The sequence below is a fragment of the Chionomys nivalis genome, chromosome 17 (genome assembly GCF_950005125.1).
Source record: "Chionomys nivalis chromosome 17, mChiNiv1.1, whole genome shotgun sequence".
In the NCBI taxonomy this organism is placed as follows: Eukaryota; Metazoa; Chordata; class Mammalia; order Rodentia; family Cricetidae; genus Chionomys; species Chionomys nivalis.
In genome coordinates, this window is record NC_080102.1 from 39261916 (window position 1) to 39280283 (window position 18368).

The following is an 18368-nucleotide window of genomic DNA, read 5'->3' on the forward strand; positions in this document are numbered from 1 at the left end:
TTTATATCTGTTATACAGTTCAAGTTGGCCTGGAATCACTGTGAAGCTGAGGCTGGCCTTGAACTCCTGATCCTTCTTTGTGCACTTGTTGGGATTAGAGGCATGCACCATCAGACCCTGCTAGGACTCTCGCTCAGGAGCCAGATGTGGTTCTTGTGATCTCATCTCTCGGGAGGTAGAGGCTGAGACCCTCAAAAATAATAAAATACAATTTCCGCTCTTGTGCTGGAATGAGGCTCTCGGTTAGGCCCGTACTGGATACGTTTGAGGTCCTGGGTCTGATCCCAGCGTTAATCTCAAAGATGCAAGGAGAAAGACTGACCCAGCTCATCATGGTCAGTTTAATTAAAATAAGCAATAAATTAAAGTAAGCTTAGCCGGGTGGTGCTGGCACGTGTCATTAGTCACAGAACCTGGGATGCAAAAGCAGGTGAATCTCTGTAAGTTTGGGGCCAGCCTGGTCTACAGAGCGAGTTCCAAGACAGCCAGGGCTACACAGAGGAACCTCGTCTCAAGAAACTAAATAAATAAATAAAATAAACATTTTAAATTCAGGCACATGGGCTGCCTCCCCTAAGGTTGGGTTCAAGAGATCAGCATTTGTCATGGGGAAGATAAGGGCTTTTATAGCTCAGAGATGGGGGTTTCCAAATGGGGGATTTAGCAGGCAAATAGGCGGGCCTAAAGGAGCAGAACAAAACAAGGTGGTCATAACAAGGTGGTTAGAACAACAGGTGGTCATAACAACCTTTAGAAACTACAGCATGACTGCTGTTTCCTGCAACAGGCAGTACAGACCCATTTGTAGTTGAGGTTGCGCAGCCCAATCCTTGAGAAACAGATTTAATCACAAACAGGAACGAGCCTAGTTTGTCTGTACATTAAGATGACTTTCAAGGCTAAAACGAAGGCAGGTTGGTGATGACCAGAAAAAGTATTAAAATAAACTCTATCTTCCTGTCTGGACCCCATAGTGCTTTGTCACCCTTGGGAAGAGCCAGGCTGTGCTTTACCTGACCTCCCATTCTCAGTCACAAGCCATCCACCACCAGCCACTCCCTATCCCACTTCCTGCTTCTAGTCCTCAGGAACATTTATTGCCTTCTAACCTGACTGCACATGGTTATTAGGTTGTTTTATTGCCTTCTCCCTACTCGACTGTCAGCTCCATGAAGATAGAGTTCCTGCTTCGTTGGCTGGATTCCCCAGCACCTAGAAAAGAGCCGGGCTGGAGTTGTTTGCCACTTCCTGAGGACCTACATTTGATCCCAAGCCCCACGTGCTGAGAGTAGAGAACCAACTCTCCCAAACTGCCCTCTGGCCTCCTCAAACGTGCCACGGTGAGCACGCACGCACATACTCTAAATACATGCAGAACTGTTCTTTAAGTGCTGAAAGATGAGCCCCACGCAGGGGAGATGGGTGCCCAGGGAATAAGAAGCCCCTTCAAATGTACTGTGGCATAGCAGAAAGAAGAAGAATGTAAAGGAGCCTGAGCCTGGGCTTTTTTCCCCTCCAAGACAAAGTATGACGAGGTCGTTGGGGCTGTGCTGAAACTCCCAGACCACCTACTATTTCCCAGGTGCTGGGAAGCAGGCACGCACCATCATGCCTTTTGTTTTGTTTTGTTTTGTTTGTTTTTCGAGACAAGGTTTCTCTGTAGCTTTGGAGCCTGTCCTGGAACTCACTTTGTAGACCATGCAGGCCTCGAACTCACAGAGATCCACCTGCCTCTGCCTCCCGAGTGCTGGGATTAAAGGCATGCGCCACCACCACCTGGCTCATCATGCCTTTTTGAACCTTGCCATTTTTTTTAAATGTATGTTTACTTTTCGTTTATGATTTATTTAACTTTATTTTATGTGGATTGGTGTGAAGGTGTCAGATTCCCTGGAACTGGATTTACAGACAGTTGTGAGCTGTCATGTGGGTGCTGGGAATTGAACCCGGGTCCTCTGGAAGAATAGTCAGTGCTCTTAACCACCAAGCCATCTCTCCAGCCCCAAACCTTGCATTTTTTTTTTAAAGATTGTTTATTTTATGTATATGGGTGTTTTGTTTTCAAGTACATATATACACCAGAAGAGGGCTTTGGATCTTTTTGTTTGTTTTGTTTCTTGAAAAAGGGTTTCTTTGTTCAGTCTTAATTATCCTGGAATTAGCTCTGTAGACCAGGCTGTCCTTGAACTCAGCGATTCATCTGCCTACATCTGCTTCCCCAGGGCTGGGATTAAAGGCAAGTACCACCACCGCCCAGCTGGCATTGGATCTTGTAGAACTACAGTTACACAGACAGTTGTGAGCCACCATGCAGAACTGAACTGAGGACCTTTGGAAGAGCAGCCAGTGCTCTTAACCACTGAGCCATCTCTCCAGTCCCGGAACCCTACATTTTAATACCATCTATGTGATACTGGACAAGTTTCTTGTTTTGTTTTCATTTGAGGCAGAGTCTCCCTTCGTAGTCCAGACAGGCCTGGAACTCACTGTGTGGACCATTCTGACCCCAACCTCTAGGCGATTCTCCTGCCTCACCCTCCTGAGTGCTGGGATTACACGTATGAGCCACTATACCTGGGTGGATAAGGTTCTTAACCTCTCGTTGCCTGAACTTCCTATCATCTACCCTGTGTATAGACATCATAGGGGTCTGTATTCATTGAAGGGTTAAGTCAGTGAATCCCAGCGCCACAGGGCTGGCCCCATCGGTCTTTATAATTGAGATGACTGAGACCTGAGAGGCTATTTGGCTCCGCACACCTCTTCCTCGGCTTCTCCACGGTGAGGAAGGCTTTCAAGGAGAAGAGCTTTTAAATGCTCAGCTGTTCACAAAAATAGCCTTCCCGTAGAGCCCCTGGAAGCAAGCAGACGATTTCTTTGTTACTCAACGGCTGGTGGGTGGGTGGGTGTGTCTCTGCTGCTCACTTCCTGAATGAACAGCTGTGCCCTCTCCGTGCGCGGGGGAGATAATCACCGTACTACTTCGAACCAGGGCCAGCCTCCTTCATTCACTGTGGCCTGCTGCCTGGCACCAGTGGAAGGGAGAGAAAGGAAACTGGATGCAAAGGGAGGGATCAAGACCTTGGTCCTACCTTCACCCTGGCTCAAATCCCAGAGTCACTGGACTGGTCTTTGACTTAGGGCTCCCACCTTGTGTCTCAGCTCCTCATACTGCCTCCCTTCGCTTTTTCTGCCGTATCAGCCCCTTCCCATTGCCCACCTGAGCAGAGAGCCTTTTCCCCACAACTGCTTTCTAGGCTCAGACAAGCCTGGCTCGTTCCTGGCCCTGAGCTCAGAGATCAGAGAAATAGCCCCCCCCCCCCCCCCCCCCGTCCGCCCCGTCCCGTCCCGTCCCCCGTCCCTCGTCCCCCCATCCCCCGTCCCCTCCCCCGTCTCCCCCCCCCCCCGCGTCTGCCCCCGTGTCTGGTGTCCTCTTCTGGCCTGCAGGCATATGTGCAGCGAAGAAAATAAATTATCCGAGTGGTGGTGGCACATGCCTTTAATCCCAGTACTTGGGAGGCAGAGACAGGCAGATCTCTGTGAGTTTAAGACCGTTTAAGGCCAGCCTGGTCTACAAGAGCTAGTCCCAGGACAGCCAGGGCTGTTGCACAGAGAAACCCTGTCTTGAAAAACCAAAAAAAAAAAAAAAAAAAAAAAAAAGGGCTGGAGAGTTGGCTCAGAGGTTAAGACTGAGTTCAATTCCCAGCAACCACATGGTGGCTCACAACCATCTGTAACAGAGTCTGGTGCCCTCTTCTGGCCTGCAGGTATATACACAGAATATTGTATACATAATAAATAAATATTAAAAAAAAAACCCAAAAAACCCAGAAATTCATTTAAGATTTAATTATTTAGATATTTTATGTATATAAGTGTTCTATTTGCACATATGAATATATAGATGGTTGTGACCCACCATGTGTTTATCTGCTTGATCTTTTTTAAAAATTTATTTATGCATATGTAGATAAGTGGGTCTGTGTGAACATATGCTGTATGCGTGCAGGCGAGTTGGATCCCTCCCCAGAGCTGGAGTTGCAGACAGCTGTAACCTGCCCTGCACGGGTGCTGGAAATCACACAGGTCCCCCGGAAAAGCAGCTTACCTACCAAGCCCTGGTTTGTTTGTTTTTGCTTTGTTTTTATGTTTTTTTATCATAGAATCTAGGCTGACCTTAAACTAATGACAGTCCTCAACCTCTGAGGGCAGGGATCACAGGTAAGCACCAGCACCACCATGTTTATTTTGATTTGGTTTTTGTTTTGTTTTTCATTTGTTTGTTTGTGACAGGATCTCTCTAGGTAGCCTAGAGTAGACTCAAATTTATAATCTTTCAGCCTCACCCTCTGGAGGGTTGGGACTTATCAGTTTGTGCCAGCTCACAGAGCCCCTTTGTCATCCCTGTGTGACTCAGTAGTTCTAAATTGATACCAGAGAAGACTTTTTTTTTTGGTTTTTCGAGACAGGGTTTCTCTGTGGCTTTGGAGCCTGTCCTGGAACTAGCTCTGTAGACCAGGCTGGAAGACTTTTTTTTTTAAAGGATTTATTCATTTATTAAGTATATAGTATTCTGTCTGCATGTATGCCTACAGGCCAGAAGAGGGCACCAGCTCTTACTGCAGATGGTTGTGAGCCACCATGTGGTTGTTGGGAATTGAACTCAAAACCTCTGGGGCTGGAGAGATGGCTCAGAGGTTAAGAGCGTTGCCCGCTCTTCCAAAGGTCCTGAGTTCAATTCCCAGCAACCACATGGTGGCTCACAACCATCTGTAAAGGGGTCTGGTGCCCTCTTCTGGCCTGCAGGCATACACACAAACAGAATATTGTATACATAATAAATAAATAAATATTTAAAAAAAAAAAAACCTCTGAAAGAGCAGGCAGAGTCTCTTAACAGCTGAGCCATCTCTCCAACCTGAGAAGACTTCTTTGTAAGCTGAAGGTGAGGAGAAGTGACAGGAAGGAGGCAAAGAAGCCCCTTTATGGTGGCCTTAGTTGTCCCCTTGGGGAGGACTGGAGTCCTAAAGGATTTGCTATGGTCTTGAGAGTCAAATACAAGAGACACCCCAGACCTAAACTGCTTGGACTGAATTTGCTGAGCCTGGCCTCTCTTCTAGCAGCCTACCTGATTTTGTGTGTGTGTGTGTGTGTGTGTGTGTGTGTGTACACGCACACACTCATTACTCTTTTAGACTTCTCTTCCACTGGATTAAGCAGCCCCTCCCAAGAACCTAATGTACACCAAAGAGATTTGAGCACATTCATCTGGAGATCTCAGATCCTCTGAGGGGCCAGAGCTCAGCACCAGCTGCTGGGTTCGGTATGAGACTGGGAGGTGGGGGCGGGGAATGGAATGCCTGGGAGTCCCTAGGAACCTGGTTTATTCCCAGAGGGTCTCCTCACTCCTCTGGGCTCCTCCCTTCTCCAGGACACATCCTCCAGCCCTGTTGGACCTCCCAGTATGAACCCATGCACACAAACACCCCTCTGCATCCCATTTGTTCCCAGTCCCCAGGAGTGCCTGCCATCTCCAGCTCTTCCTCCCCTGCATTCTTTCCCCAGGAGCTACCCTGACCTGGTAGGGAAAATTATACCTTGGTCCAGCAATAAAAGCCACTTTCCAAAACAGGAAGCATTAAAGCCCCGAGCGACGCAGCTTAGCCACTCACCCAGCACTCAGGAGGTGGCTGGCTCAGGAGGTGGCGTCTGGGCCAGAGAGGACAGAGCCTAGTTAGTGTCCCTTTAAGCTGGGAGTACAAATTCCCAGCCCAGTCCCTCCCTCCTGCACATCCTGACGTCAGCAGGAAGGCGTGTGTGTGAGTGAGTGAGGGGCCGAGGTGCCTCCTGCATGCCACACACACACACACGCACACACACACACACCACGGAGTGCATCATCCAGACGTGACCCTTGCCAGCCAGTGCCGCGGTTCAGAGATAAGGTGCTGCCCATTACAGGAGGCAGTGCCTGGCCCCAGCTGCCAGGGCGAGGTAAGGGGCGGCATGGGGGACCTGGAGGAAGCTTGGGATGGAAACTGTGGCAGAGGCAGGGGCAAGGGCGGTTGGTATCAAGAAACGATGTGTGGAGTGAGGCTGGAAAGGTTGGAGCTGGACCGTCCTCAGCTCCGCTTAGAGGATGCTCGGGATGCTGAGGAGCCCACAGCCCTTCCCTTCTCTCCCCTTGACCCTCGAGCCGAGGTGGAGTGTGGCTCCCGCGTCTGAATGCATGTGAATGTCTGTGTCTGGGACTCATGTCTGGGTTGAGAGACAGATAACAACAGCTTCCTGCCAAGCCGCAGCCTCCAGTCTGGGAACTGGGTGAGGGAAAGCCTTGGCGCCTTCCAGACCCTAAAAGGCCAGTCAGGAGCACTGCTGAATCTTGCCCCTGAAATCTGCATTGAGGCCAGGGCGGTGGAGAGGGACCGCCTGAGGCAGGCAGGGGTCCCAGAGCAGCTGTCTTCTCCTCACTCTGTTTTCCCCTGGTGTGGCAGAGATAATTGTGTCAACTGGCTGGAGGGATGGCCTATGTTATTTTTGCCTTTATGCCACCCCACTGAGTCCCTGCATTCTCCTGCATGCTTGCTCTGACCTCCCCCCTTGCCTGGGTGCAGTCCACTGTAGGGCAGGGGTGACGGGTCTGCCGGGCCACCCACGCTGTGGGATGCAAGGACTCAGGTTGGCCTTGGTTGGCATCAAGCCCCTGAGTGGTCTGACCCTGGCATAAGGAGACCGAGTGGAGATAAGGGGCGATGTTGGCACCCACAAGGAAACAGCAGGTTCCTGCCAGGCTGCCAGGCTGCAGGCTCTTCCCAGGAGGGAGGGGGACGGGACAGGAGTGAGAACGATAATAAATCCAGAGTGTGAACTGCTGCATCCGCTGGGGCTGGGGGAGGGGAGAAGGAAGTGTGCCGGGGGTGGGGGTACCCTCTCTGACAGCCTGGCACTGGGTTGCCTGGATGCCATCCAGTCAGGGCCTTTCCCTGGAAGGGAAGATTTCCAGGCCTCGTTAGTGGGGAAGAAGGGGAGTTCTTTCCCAAACCTGACTGCATCCCAGAGGTCTCTGGGTGTGTGTGTTTGGATTCTGAGTGTCTCCTCCCATTCTTGCCCCACATTGCCTTGAAGTCTTTCCCCAAAACATCTCTTGTCCATCCTTGTCTGTCTGGCCCCGCCTTCAAAAAGCACAACTAGTGCAAACAGAAGCTAGCGGCAGAGGGTCCCAGGAGGACACACCAGTTTGTCCCGGGCCTGGGGACCCATGGCTGCTGGGCAAGCTTTAAAGATGCTTATCAGCTAGGGATGGGGCTCCCCAGTGGCCCTCAGGATCCAGAGGGATGTAAAGAGCGTTTGCTAACCCACCCAAAGGCAGACTATCCCTCCACCCTGAGCTCACCCACCCTTTACAGGTGGTACCCAGCAGAGGGTGCTCTGGACCCAACAGCTGCTCACAAGCTTGGTGTCCAGGACCCAGAGCTCTGGAAGCAGGCAGTTTAAGGGAGATCTACAGCAAGGTGAGGGAGTAAATTCAGGGGTGAGGCCCACACACATCCCTCCCCCGGAAATGATAGTCACCTGGAAGGGGGTGACTTAACACCCTGGGATGCCCAGGGACTTTGAGGCTTCTCTGCCACTATATGTGACTTTGGCCAGTATGCCAGGGGACCCAGAATGGGAAGGTGACACCCTTGGTTCACACAGGTAGAGGTGGAGTTTGTCTGTGAATTTGGCTCTAGATGATAGCGTGGTTTTTCCTTCTCCCACTAACGCTGGAGAAGCCCAAAGCCTTAGAAACAACAGCCCCAGAGCTGCCTGGACATGTGTGACCAGACGAAGAGTAAAGGGTCACCTAAATAATTCATCTTTAGTATTGGCTGGGACAGCCCCTTCACACGCACACACACACGCACACACACACTATGGAGGGAACGGAATCAGGTTTAATTAGGTCACCTCCAGCTGCATGGGCAGCTTTTGGCACTGGCGGGCTTTAAGGAGCGTCTGAGCAGCTGGGCGAGGGCGGAGCCAGGCAGGTGGTCCCCAGGTTGTTTTTTCACCTCCCCAGGACCCAGCAAGGACAAGCCTAAGACACTGAGCCAGCTCTCCCCCCACCGTCCTTGTGTTCCCTGCCTTTCTATTTTTAAACAGATGTACCCAGTCCTCCCTAGTGGCACCCCCATAATGGGGACTCGGGGCTGGAACACTTTTATTGGGGGAGTTGTTTTTAAGCTTCGCAGAGTTGGCGAATGATTCACCCAAGGTCATGGGCTGAGTCAGCAAACACCAGAAATAGAACCCCAAATCCTGGCTCCCTACTTCTTCTTTGGCCCTGAACATCCTTCCCCTGGGGGAGACTGGAGGTGGGAGGTTTTGACCAGGGAATGGGGGGTTTTCTCGCCTTGCCTTGGCTGCATACCCCTCTTCCACACCTCTCCAGGGCTCAAGAGAGCTACTGGGTCAGCTGGGTGACTTCAATGAGTCTCTTCGCCCCTCTGGACCTCGGTGTTCTCTTCTGAAGAATGGGTACGTTGGTGGTAATTACTATTTAGACTTCTTAGGACACACAAACGGAACAAGAGTCTGACAGGTGGCTAAACTGAGAGAGGGTGGCAGAGACTTGCCAGATGAAGGCTAGCCAGCCAGTCTCATCTTCCACAGTAGATGGGTACCCTCTGCCATCAAGGCTTCCTCCCTGTGTGCATTGCCCTAGTGTTTCTCTCTGAGTTTTAGTGTGCGTGTGTGTAGATTTTGTAGGACATGAGTTGGGAACTCTCTCCTTGGGTAGGTCCACGTGGGCATTTAACCTGAGAGGAGAGATAGACTGGCCTTCGTTAGTCACCTGGATGAGCAATGATTCATGTGTCTAGGGATAAAGGTGAAGCCTGGAGAATGACTGACAGCTGCTTGTTCCAGGTCACCCAGTGCCGGTGGTGGGGGCCGCTTGCTTTCACTGGGGTGCCCACACTGAAAGGGGAGTCTCGTTGTCAAGAGAGCCGCTTACATTGGATGGTGGTGGTGCACAACTTTAATCCCAGCACTCGGGAGGCAGAGGCAGGTGAATCTGTGAGTCTGAGGCGAACTGAGAATTGGAGCCAAGTTCCCGTGGCTCTGGCTACCTTGCCTTGCTGTCCTGGGTGCCCTGGTCCCACGACACCTTAGGTCATCTCCAAGCAGTCCGGACGTTTTGGCTTTGCCCCTCCTGGTCCTACCACTGCAGAGGTGGTCCCTTAGTTGGGTTTTCAGGCAGGAAATGGAGAGCCAGCTGGTGGACATGAAGGACACGCCCATTCATGGTGGATCCTGTTCAGGGTCTCACATTGTCCTGCTTGTTTGAGGGCCTGGGTTTTATCCCCAGGACCACACACACTAGGTGTGATGGTGATACCTATAATAATCCAGGGTCTAGGCGGTGGAGACAGCAGGGTTAGGAGTTCAAGGCTAGACTTGACTACTTAAGACCTACCTCAGTCTCCTGTACCCCAAGAAACAAACAAATGTAAACCAAAACCAAAACAAACAAACAAACAAAAACCCAACCCAATAGGCTGGAGAGATAGCTCAGTGGTTAAGAGCACTGGCTGTTCTTCCTAAGGTACTGAGTTCCTTCCCGCAAGCACATGGTGGCTCACAACCATCCATTGTGAGATCTGGTGCCCTCTTCTGGCCTGCAGGTGTACATGCAGGTGGAACACTGTACACATAATAAAGAAGTCTTTTGTTTGTTTGTTCGAGACAGGGTTTCTCTGTAGCTTTAGAGCCTGTCCTGGAACTAGCTCTTGTAGACCAGGCTGACCTCAAACTCACAGAGATCCACCTGCCTCTGCCTCCCGAGTGCTGGGATCATCACTGCCCGGCCCAAATAAACACATCTTTGAAAAAGCAAAAACAGAAAACCAACCCAAAAGGCTTTTTGCATAGCGTACTGGCATCCAAACAATGAAAGCCTTGGTGCCACTTGTCCTTCCCTGCATCAATATTCTGAAGACAGAGTCAGAGCTGGAGGATTGCTCTGTATTTTCCTCTTCTTGTCTCCCTAGGTGTCACATTGCTTTTTTTCTTTTCTTTTCTTTTCTTTTTTTGTTTTTTTGAGACAGGGTTTCTTTGTAGCTTTGGAACCTGCCTATCCTGGAACTAGAGGTACTAGATCTTGTAGACCAGGCTGGCCTCGAGCTCACAGAGATCCATCTGCCTCTGCCTCCTGAGTCTTTCCTTTCCTTCCTTCCTTCCTTCCTTCCTTCCTTCCTTCCTTCCTTCCTTCCTTCCTTCCTTCCTTCCTTACTCCCTCCCTCCCTCCCTCCTTCCCTCCCTCCCTCCCTTCCTTTCTGGTTTTTTTTTTTTTTCGAGACAGGGTTTCTCTGTAGCTTTGGTGCCTGTCCCGGAACTAGCTAGCTCTTGTAGACCAGGCTGGCCTCGAACTCCCAGAGATCCGCCTGCCTCTGCCTCCCGAGTGCTGGGATTAAAGGCGTGCGCCACCACCGCCCGGCTGAGACGGGGGTTTCTCTGTGTAGCTTTGGAGCCTGTCCTGGAACTCGCTCTGTAGATCAGGCTGGCCTTGAACTCAGAGATCCGCCTGCCTCTGCCTCCCAAGTGGGTGGCATGTGCCACCACTGCCTAGCTCAAAGAAGAAATAAAGATCTTTAAATACATATATACATACATACATACATGACTACAAACCTAGTTCAAGGTCAGCATGGACCACATAAAAGGGGGGTGGGGCACTGGAGAGAGAAGGTTCAGTAGTTGAGAATGGTTTACTGCTCTTCCAGAGGAAGATTTAACCTGAGCCTCAGTTTCCTTCCTGTAAAGTGGGGTAATAACACTAACCCTTAAGGGATGCTGTGGGAATTGAACCAAGAAAGGGAGCTGTAGGGCAATGAAGCCAGCCAGGAACAGAGGAACTGTCCTTGAGGGAGGGAGGGGAGCAGGGGGGGGACCAATCTAATGGCTCCAGTCAGGAACCAGCCCTGTCTGTAAGGAACTGATTCCCCGCAGTGCAGCTCCTGCCTGACACTCCCACATTTACCTCTGAGCCCCTGAGGAGGGAGGGCCAGTTCTCATTCAGCTCCCTACCTGAGTCCAGGAGGCCAGGCCTGGGAGAAGTAAGTTTCCTGAAGTAGGAACTGCCTCTAGCCAGCTCCAGCCCTCTTAGAGTGAAGAGCTCTGGGAAGGAAGGCCTGCTCTTTTTGTTGCTCCTGAGGCCTGCCCCGGCTCCAGCTACTGCCTCTGAGTCACTTCCAGAGCTCACCCAGGTGGCAGTGTGACCTTTGCTTCTCTGGCAGCTCAGCGTGTTGCCCATGCCACCCAGGCACCATCTCCTAGTTGGTGGGGCAGCCCCTCTCCTCCCTGACTCTCCTTGGTAACCACAGTGTCTCCTCCAGGCTCTTCCCATACCGACCTCACGGTGCTAGCTGCCACGGCCCAGCACACCACCCGGTCTTAGGAAACTGTAGTGGGGAAGCCCAGTGGCCCTGGTTCCCACCAAGGAAGCAAGGCTGTCTCCACGGCTGTCTTCCTCACCAAGAGGGGACCAAGGGCCTGGGACCAGGCGTTCTCCAGCTGGGTGACCCTTGGAACTTTGGTGCCTGCCTTATCTTTGGCAACAGCTTTATTGAGATGCAATTCACACTTGAGATGCAGTTTTATTTGTTTGGAAGCTGGTTGGAGCTCAGGGAGAGAGCTTGCCTAGGTGGCAACCATGCCCAGCTCCAGACCAAAACATCACAAAGCCCAGTGGATTCACTGCCTGTCACCACAGTGCTTACCGAATAAACATTTTTAGTCGCAAGCACCCTAAAAGAGATGACCTACCACTAATCACCCCCATTCCCGACCCCGTGACAACAGATCCTCCCTTCCTGTGCCATTGGAATGGCTTCTTCTGAGGAGCTCTCAAGGCTCATTTGTGTTGGGACAGGAAGCAGTATTTCACCCCTGCTTAGGGCCCACTGCTGCTCCCAGACTGTAGATTGCAGGCTGTTAGCTCCCCCTTTCTTTATCTGCCCTTGGGTTACTGGTGGCAGAACTTTGTGGCTATTGCGACCAGCACTGCTGTCAACATTCGTGTGCGAGTTCCGTTTTTTGTGTGTGAGTATTTACATCTGTGTGTGTGTGTGTGTGTGTGTGGTGTGTAGGTGCATGAAGTACCTTTGAAAACCAGAAGAGGGCTGAGTGGTGGTAGTAGCGCATGCCTTCAATCCCAATACTTGGGAGGCAGAGGCAGGTGCATCTCTGTGAGTTTGAGGCCAGCCTGGTCTACAGAGTGAGTTCCAGGACAGGCTCCAAAGCCACAGAGAAACCCTGTTTCAAAAAACCAAAAAACCTGGTCTACAAGAGCTAGTTCCAGGACAGGCTCCAAAACCACAGAGAAACCCTGTCTCGAAAAACAAAACAAAACAAAAAAAAAAAACCAAAAAAAAAAAAAAAGAGAGAGAGAGAAGGAAGGAAGGAAGGAAGGAAGAAAGGAAGAAAGAAAGAAAGAAAGAAAGAAAGAAAGAAAGAAAGAAAGAAAGAAAGAAAGAAAGAAGAAACCAGAAGAGGGCATCAATCTGGGGTCCTCTGCAAGAGCCCTAAAGTGACTGACTTTTGAGTCTGTCATCTCCATGCCCCTCTCTTCTTCCTTCTTTTCTTTTTTTAAGTTTCGTTTGAGACAGGGATCCTCCTCTGTATACTTTGTAGCCCAGACCATCCTTGAACTTGCAGCCTCTCGGAACTCCTGTCTCAGCCCTGGGCCTGCTAGAATTACAGTGTGAGTACGCTCACCTGAAGCTTCTGGTTTTGGGTGGGACGGTTGTTCCTTTGTGTTTCCTCTAAAGCACATTTGATGGTTGAGGAGCAGGGAGTACTCAGTATTCCCAAACAGCCGTGAGGACTTGGTTTGATGAGAGCATTGAGAAGAGGAGGATGGGGTCCTTGGAGACTTAGCTTGGTGGTTGAGCCCTTGCCTTGCATGGGTGAGGCCCTAAACGCAATGTCAAGTACTCGGGAGGCAGAGGGGGAAGGTGAACCAACCTGGACAATATAGTAAAATCTTAGTGGGGCAGGGGTGGCACACGCCTTTAATCCCAGCAGTCAGGAGTCAGAGTCTGTGTGCAAGGCCAACCTGGGCTACAGAACAGTTCCAGGACAGCCGGGCTACACACCACATCCCTAGCCCTTAAACCTCATTTTGAGAGGCAGAAACTGGGTTAATGAAAAATAGACCACATTCCCAAGAGCTCACCATGTGCTCACTGCTCCTGTTTTGGGGCATATTGGATGGCGTTTGGGCCTCGGGGTAACCTCCCTAAAAAATAGGAACCAACACTGGCCATAGCGCGCAGCAGGAAATGCTATCAAATGTCAAGAGTATTGACTGAGGGCAGCCAGCCAGTAGAGCCCATATGACTTGTCAAGTGGGCCCTGCTGGGAGGTCACCAAATCATAGGCAAGAAATCTGAACCTAGAGCTGTGTGTGAATTTGAGGCCATAACATGTGTGCCAAATCTTGGCCACCACATGTCCTCCCTCCGAGCCCCAAGTTGTAGAATTAGGAATTAAACTGCAAACTGTAAGAATTTAGGAATTCTTTTTTATTGCTCTGTAGACCAGGTGGCCTCGAACTCAGAGATCCACTTGCCTCTGCCTCTGCCCCCCAAAAGTAAGGATTAAAGGTGTGTGCCTCAACCGTTCCCATCTGAATTTAGGGATTCTATTTTGTTTTGTGACCCAGGGTCCCTTATAGACCAGGCTGGGTTCAAGCTTACTATGGAATCCAGGACAGTCTTGGACTTCGGGTCCTTCTGCTGCTACCTCTGCTGTGCCAGGATTATTGCACAGACGCAACATCATACCTGTCATGTGTGTGTGTGTGTATGTGTGTGTGTGTGAGACAGGGTCTCTCTTCGTAGCCCTAGCTGTTCTGCAACTAGTTCTGTGGAATAGGCTGGCCTAAAACTCTCAGAGAGAGATCCACCTCTCTCTGCCTCCAGAGTGCTGGGATTAAAGGCACGCACCACCATGCCAGGTCCACGCCTGGTTTTATGTGGTATTGGCCGGGCAAACACTTAACCAGACGAGCTACTTCCCCAACCCCTTGTTTTGTTTTAGTGTTGGACTTAAGGCCAAAGCCTCACTCGTGACTATTTTGTCTTCCTGGTGAGGATGCTCCTGCAGGGTGGGGCTGTGAGTGCCTTCGGGAGTAGCTGACCTCAACAGCTCTCTCAGCTTGTGTCCAGTATGCAGAGCTGTTCCCTGGCTGCATCTACCTGTGTTTCTCTCTTCTCTTGTAGACGGAGTCCATAGTTGGTGAGGCCACTGAGCAGGGCAAGGCCGGGCCCTGCCCGAAAGGACACCAGAGTCCTTCACCGGCCCCTGTGCCTCAGAGCCCACCGGGCTCTCCTGCTGACCCCACCATGACATCAGAGCCTACATCACCTCCAGTGGTGCCACCTCTCCACTCCCCCAAGTCCCCTGTCTGGCCCACTTTCCCCTTCCACAGGGAGGGCAGTAGGATCTGGGAACGTGGTGGTGGTATCGCTCCTCGGGACCTGCCCAGCCCTCTGCCTACCAAGCGAACCAGGACATACTCAGCGTGAGTACATTACCCTCCCCTAGGTCCCACGGACTTTCTCTAGGCCGGGGCCAAGCCTGCCTGTCCTCCCAGGAAGCTGTGCAACCTTCCAGTGACCTCTGTGTCCCCTCCCACATTCCTTCATCCAAGTTACGGTGACAGGAGTGTAAGGGGTGAATGAGCCATGTCCGCAATTTGGAGAGGTTCTGAAGACTGGATAAGGACGTAGCCTGGGGTGCAGTGAATTAGGACACCTAGATGAGTTTGAAGATGTGTCAGATGAAGAAGGAAGGGACTTGAGAAACATAACTTAGGGATGCACAGTGAGACTGGCTCAAAAATAAAATAAAATAAAAGGGCTTGAGTGTTACAGGTGGAACATCGTAGAGTGAATCTTTAGGGGAGGATCATGGACTGCCAGGGACTAGCCTTGGGCCTCTGGGGAGGTGCTGGGTGAGGCCAGATGGGGAGGGTCTGTGGGAACCAAGGAGTTTTCCACTTATTATTATTGGTGGTGGTGGTATGTGTGTGTGTGCGCCTACCACAGCCTGTGTATGTGGTTGCTTGTGTATGGTGTGTGTGTGTTTACCTACCACAGCCTGTTTACATGTATTTTTGATTATGATTGTGTGTGGTTATGTATGCACATGTGTGTGTGTAGGTGTGTGTGTTCGCCTGTGTGTGGAGATCAGAGGACAACTGTCAGGAGTGGGTTCTCTCCTTCCACCATGTGGGTTCTGGGGTTCAAACTCAGGTGGTCAATCTTGACAAGGGCATATTTACCCACTGAGCCATCTCATGTCTGTTTTCTGTTTTGGTTTTTTGAGATAGGGCTTTGGCCGGTTGTCTTACTCCAGATTTCTGAATGCACTTCTGTGCCTGGCTGCGAGGCGTTTATTATCATTACTACTCTGGATAGCAAGCGCGCATTGTCCTGTGTCTGACCCAGGGACAGAGCAGAGGCTCAATCTCTAGCACATGAAAATTAGTGGCCAGCAGTGGCTCAGCTGTCATGAGAGATGGCGAGGTGCCTCTTAGCTTTAGTTTTTTTTTTTTTTTTTTAATAGTTAATTATTGGTTCTGAGATGGAGCCTGAGCCTTACACGCGGCAGGCAAACCATCTACCACTTAGCTCCACTCCAAAATCTCCCAAGCCTAAAATATCGGGATGGAAGGTGCTATCTAGAGGGACACTGACAAGGAGCCAGGAGTGTTGCACTATACCGAGACACACTGGGCAGGCCATTGCCCCACTCTGGGCCCCACTCTTTGTTACCTGCTGAATGGCAGTATTGTGGGGGGTCCAAGAACAGTCTCTCCAGGTCAAGCTCCAATCCCTTACCCTCTCCCCAGGACAGCTCGAGCCTCGGCCGGCCCCGTGTTCAAGGGCGTCTGTAAGCAATTCTCCCGCTCACAAGGCCATGGCTTCATCACCCCTGAGAATGGCTCCGAGGACATCTTCGTGCATGTTTCTGAGTGAGTCCCCTCTATTTCTGTTTCTGATTGGGCCTTGTCTAGGTGTTCAGTGTCACCTGACCCTTCCCTAGCTGCTGAGGTGGGTGTTCCTGCTGGCTATCCCTGCTCTGAGGAGTCCTGGGATGGGGTGGGCTGGGGCCATTTAGGGATCAGTAGGCAGTCCCCAGAACCATGGTAATCACTGCTGAGACTCTGGGAGTCCTGAGAGGAGACCTGCTTCTCCGTCCCCAGAGGAGGGAGGGACTTTCCAGATTGCCCTTTCGCAGCCCAGAGCATTGGGCTCTGAGAAGTTGGCAGAGAGTCCCTGGTCTAGCAAGGCTAGGGGCAAGGCTAGGGGCCACAGTGCTGTCTGTGGACGGGTTTGTTCTTGTGCTGATCCTTCCCCTTCTGTCCACCAGCATCGAGGGGGAGTATGTCCCCGTGGAAGGCGATGAGGTGACCTACAAGATGTGTCCCATCCCACCCAAGAACCAGAAGTTTCAGGCCGTAGAGGTGGTGCTCACCCAGTTGGCCCCCCACACTCCCCACGAGACATGGTCTGGCCAGGTTGTGGGATCCTAGGCAGGTGGGGGGGGGCATGCCCACAAGAGGCAGGCAGCAGCCCACTCTGTGCTCCCACCGTGCTGCTGACCAGCCCTTGGGTGTGCTCGTTTGTCAGTCTGTCTGTGCTTTGTGGCCGTGAATGTGTGCTTCTGCCCACCTGTGACCCATGACTTGTGTGATCTGGCCTAGGGTTGGATGGAGTGCAGCCATCAGCCCTGCCTTGGCCCGTCTCTCCTTCCTCCAACCCTGCCACGGAAACACACGACCTTCTTGCCCTCTAACCTATATACCGTGGGCCTGCGTCGTGTTCTTGAGAACCTAGGGAGACCCCTCTCCCATGAGCCTGTTCCTCACTGCTGTCCTCAGACCCACTCAGTCTGGTTCCTAGCCCTGTCCGCTTGTGTTCCTGTCTCCTGTGCTGGACCTGGGTGTCTGCTCTGGCCTGGATGCTTCCTCTCAGAAGCCAGGCCTCTTGAGTACTTTGTAGGGCCTCCCACTTTAGGGAGGAAGCAGATAAAACATGGTTCATGGCCAGCCCGTGCTGTAACTTAGCTCATCTTCCTGATGCCATCCTTTCGGTGCCCTGGAGGGAACACGACATAGCCAGTCCTCTCTCCTCAGCCGGCAGAGGCTACTTTGAACCCCAAAAAGCTAGGTTCCTTCCTGAGCTGGGAGAGCCAAGCTTATTCTGTCCCCAAGGTGAGGAGGGGACATGGTTTCCTCCAGTTTGAACAGAACCATCTCTTCTGCATGATGCACAAGCTCTGTGGATGCCCTGCCCAGTGCTGGCCATGACACAGCTGAGGATGCAGCGATGGACTGACATGCCACCTCAGGCAAGGCTAGGTCCAGGCACCCAAAGGAATGGTCCTCAGTCAGGGAGACCACTGGCCTTGCCCACCCCCTACCCCTCAAATTAGACCCTCTTCCCAAAGTTAAACAATGGTTCCTATAGATCCCTGACAGGTCGGTAGCTGACGTGGCGCCTATCTCGTCCATCCCTCAATTGTGATTGTCTCTCTTACCTGGAGTCTGTCTGGGCTAAGATGCATCCCTTCTAGAGAGCCCATCACCTAACAGGATAAGTGGGATCACAGGCTCAGGAAGGACCTGCCTCAACAGTGACCCTTATGAGACCTAGTCTGCAAATAAAATGTGGGCCCAGGTGCCCAGCATGAAAGGGTTAGTGACTATCTAGGTGGCCTTTTAGGTGACCACAGGGTAGAGTCATTTGGGGTGTTTGTACCCCACCTTGTCCTAGAACCCTTTGCACAGAGGCTGGCAGTCTAGAACTGTTAAGTGTTGGCTCATCCCTCTTATTGGAAAAGACCTACCTATCTGACATCCCACTGTGAACTAGGCTTTTCCAGCAAGGTCTGTCCCTAAAGAACTGTCCTCTGCAAGCAACCATGAGGACAGGACCCGAGTTCAAATCCCCAACATGCCTGTCACCCACCACAGGGAACATGTTGGTACAGGTGGACCCCAGGGCCACCCAGGCCTCCCTCCTCCGAGCGGGTCCTCTTCAGGCATCAGTTCGAGGCTGCCTGAGTGGCGGGGGGCATCAGGTCTCCTCTCTACTCTCGGGCCCTGCGATGCTGAGTCAGAAACCTCCCCACCCAGACCCCAGCCACGGACTACCCATCCCCCCAACACTGGCAATAAACTCAACTGTGACCCAGCCTGCTCCTGAGCTGCCTTTGAGGGTCCTTGGGGAAGGGGCTGAGGAAGTACAAAGCATGTTGGCCATGTCTGGGGCTTCAGTGGATCAAAGACATCCTGGGACAAGCTCCTGTCCCTG

At 51.7% G+C, this 18368-nt stretch overlaps 1 protein-coding gene across 1 annotated transcript; it reads left to right on the top strand.

Annotated features, from left to right (window-relative positions):
- The first annotated feature begins 5800 nt into the window (after positions 1-5800).
- Positions 5801-18319, top strand: Csdc2 (cold shock domain containing C2). The gene is made up of 4 exons (XM_057791611.1): positions 5801-5994; positions 14268-14569; positions 15902-16024; positions 16423-18319. Exons 2-4 carry the CDS (start codon positions 14391-14393, stop codon positions 16583-16585), a joined length of 465 nt encoding a protein of 154 aa, XP_057647594.1. The 5' UTR covers positions 5801-5994; positions 14268-14390; the 3' UTR covers positions 16586-18319.
- Positions 18320-18368: the final 49 nt, after the last annotated feature.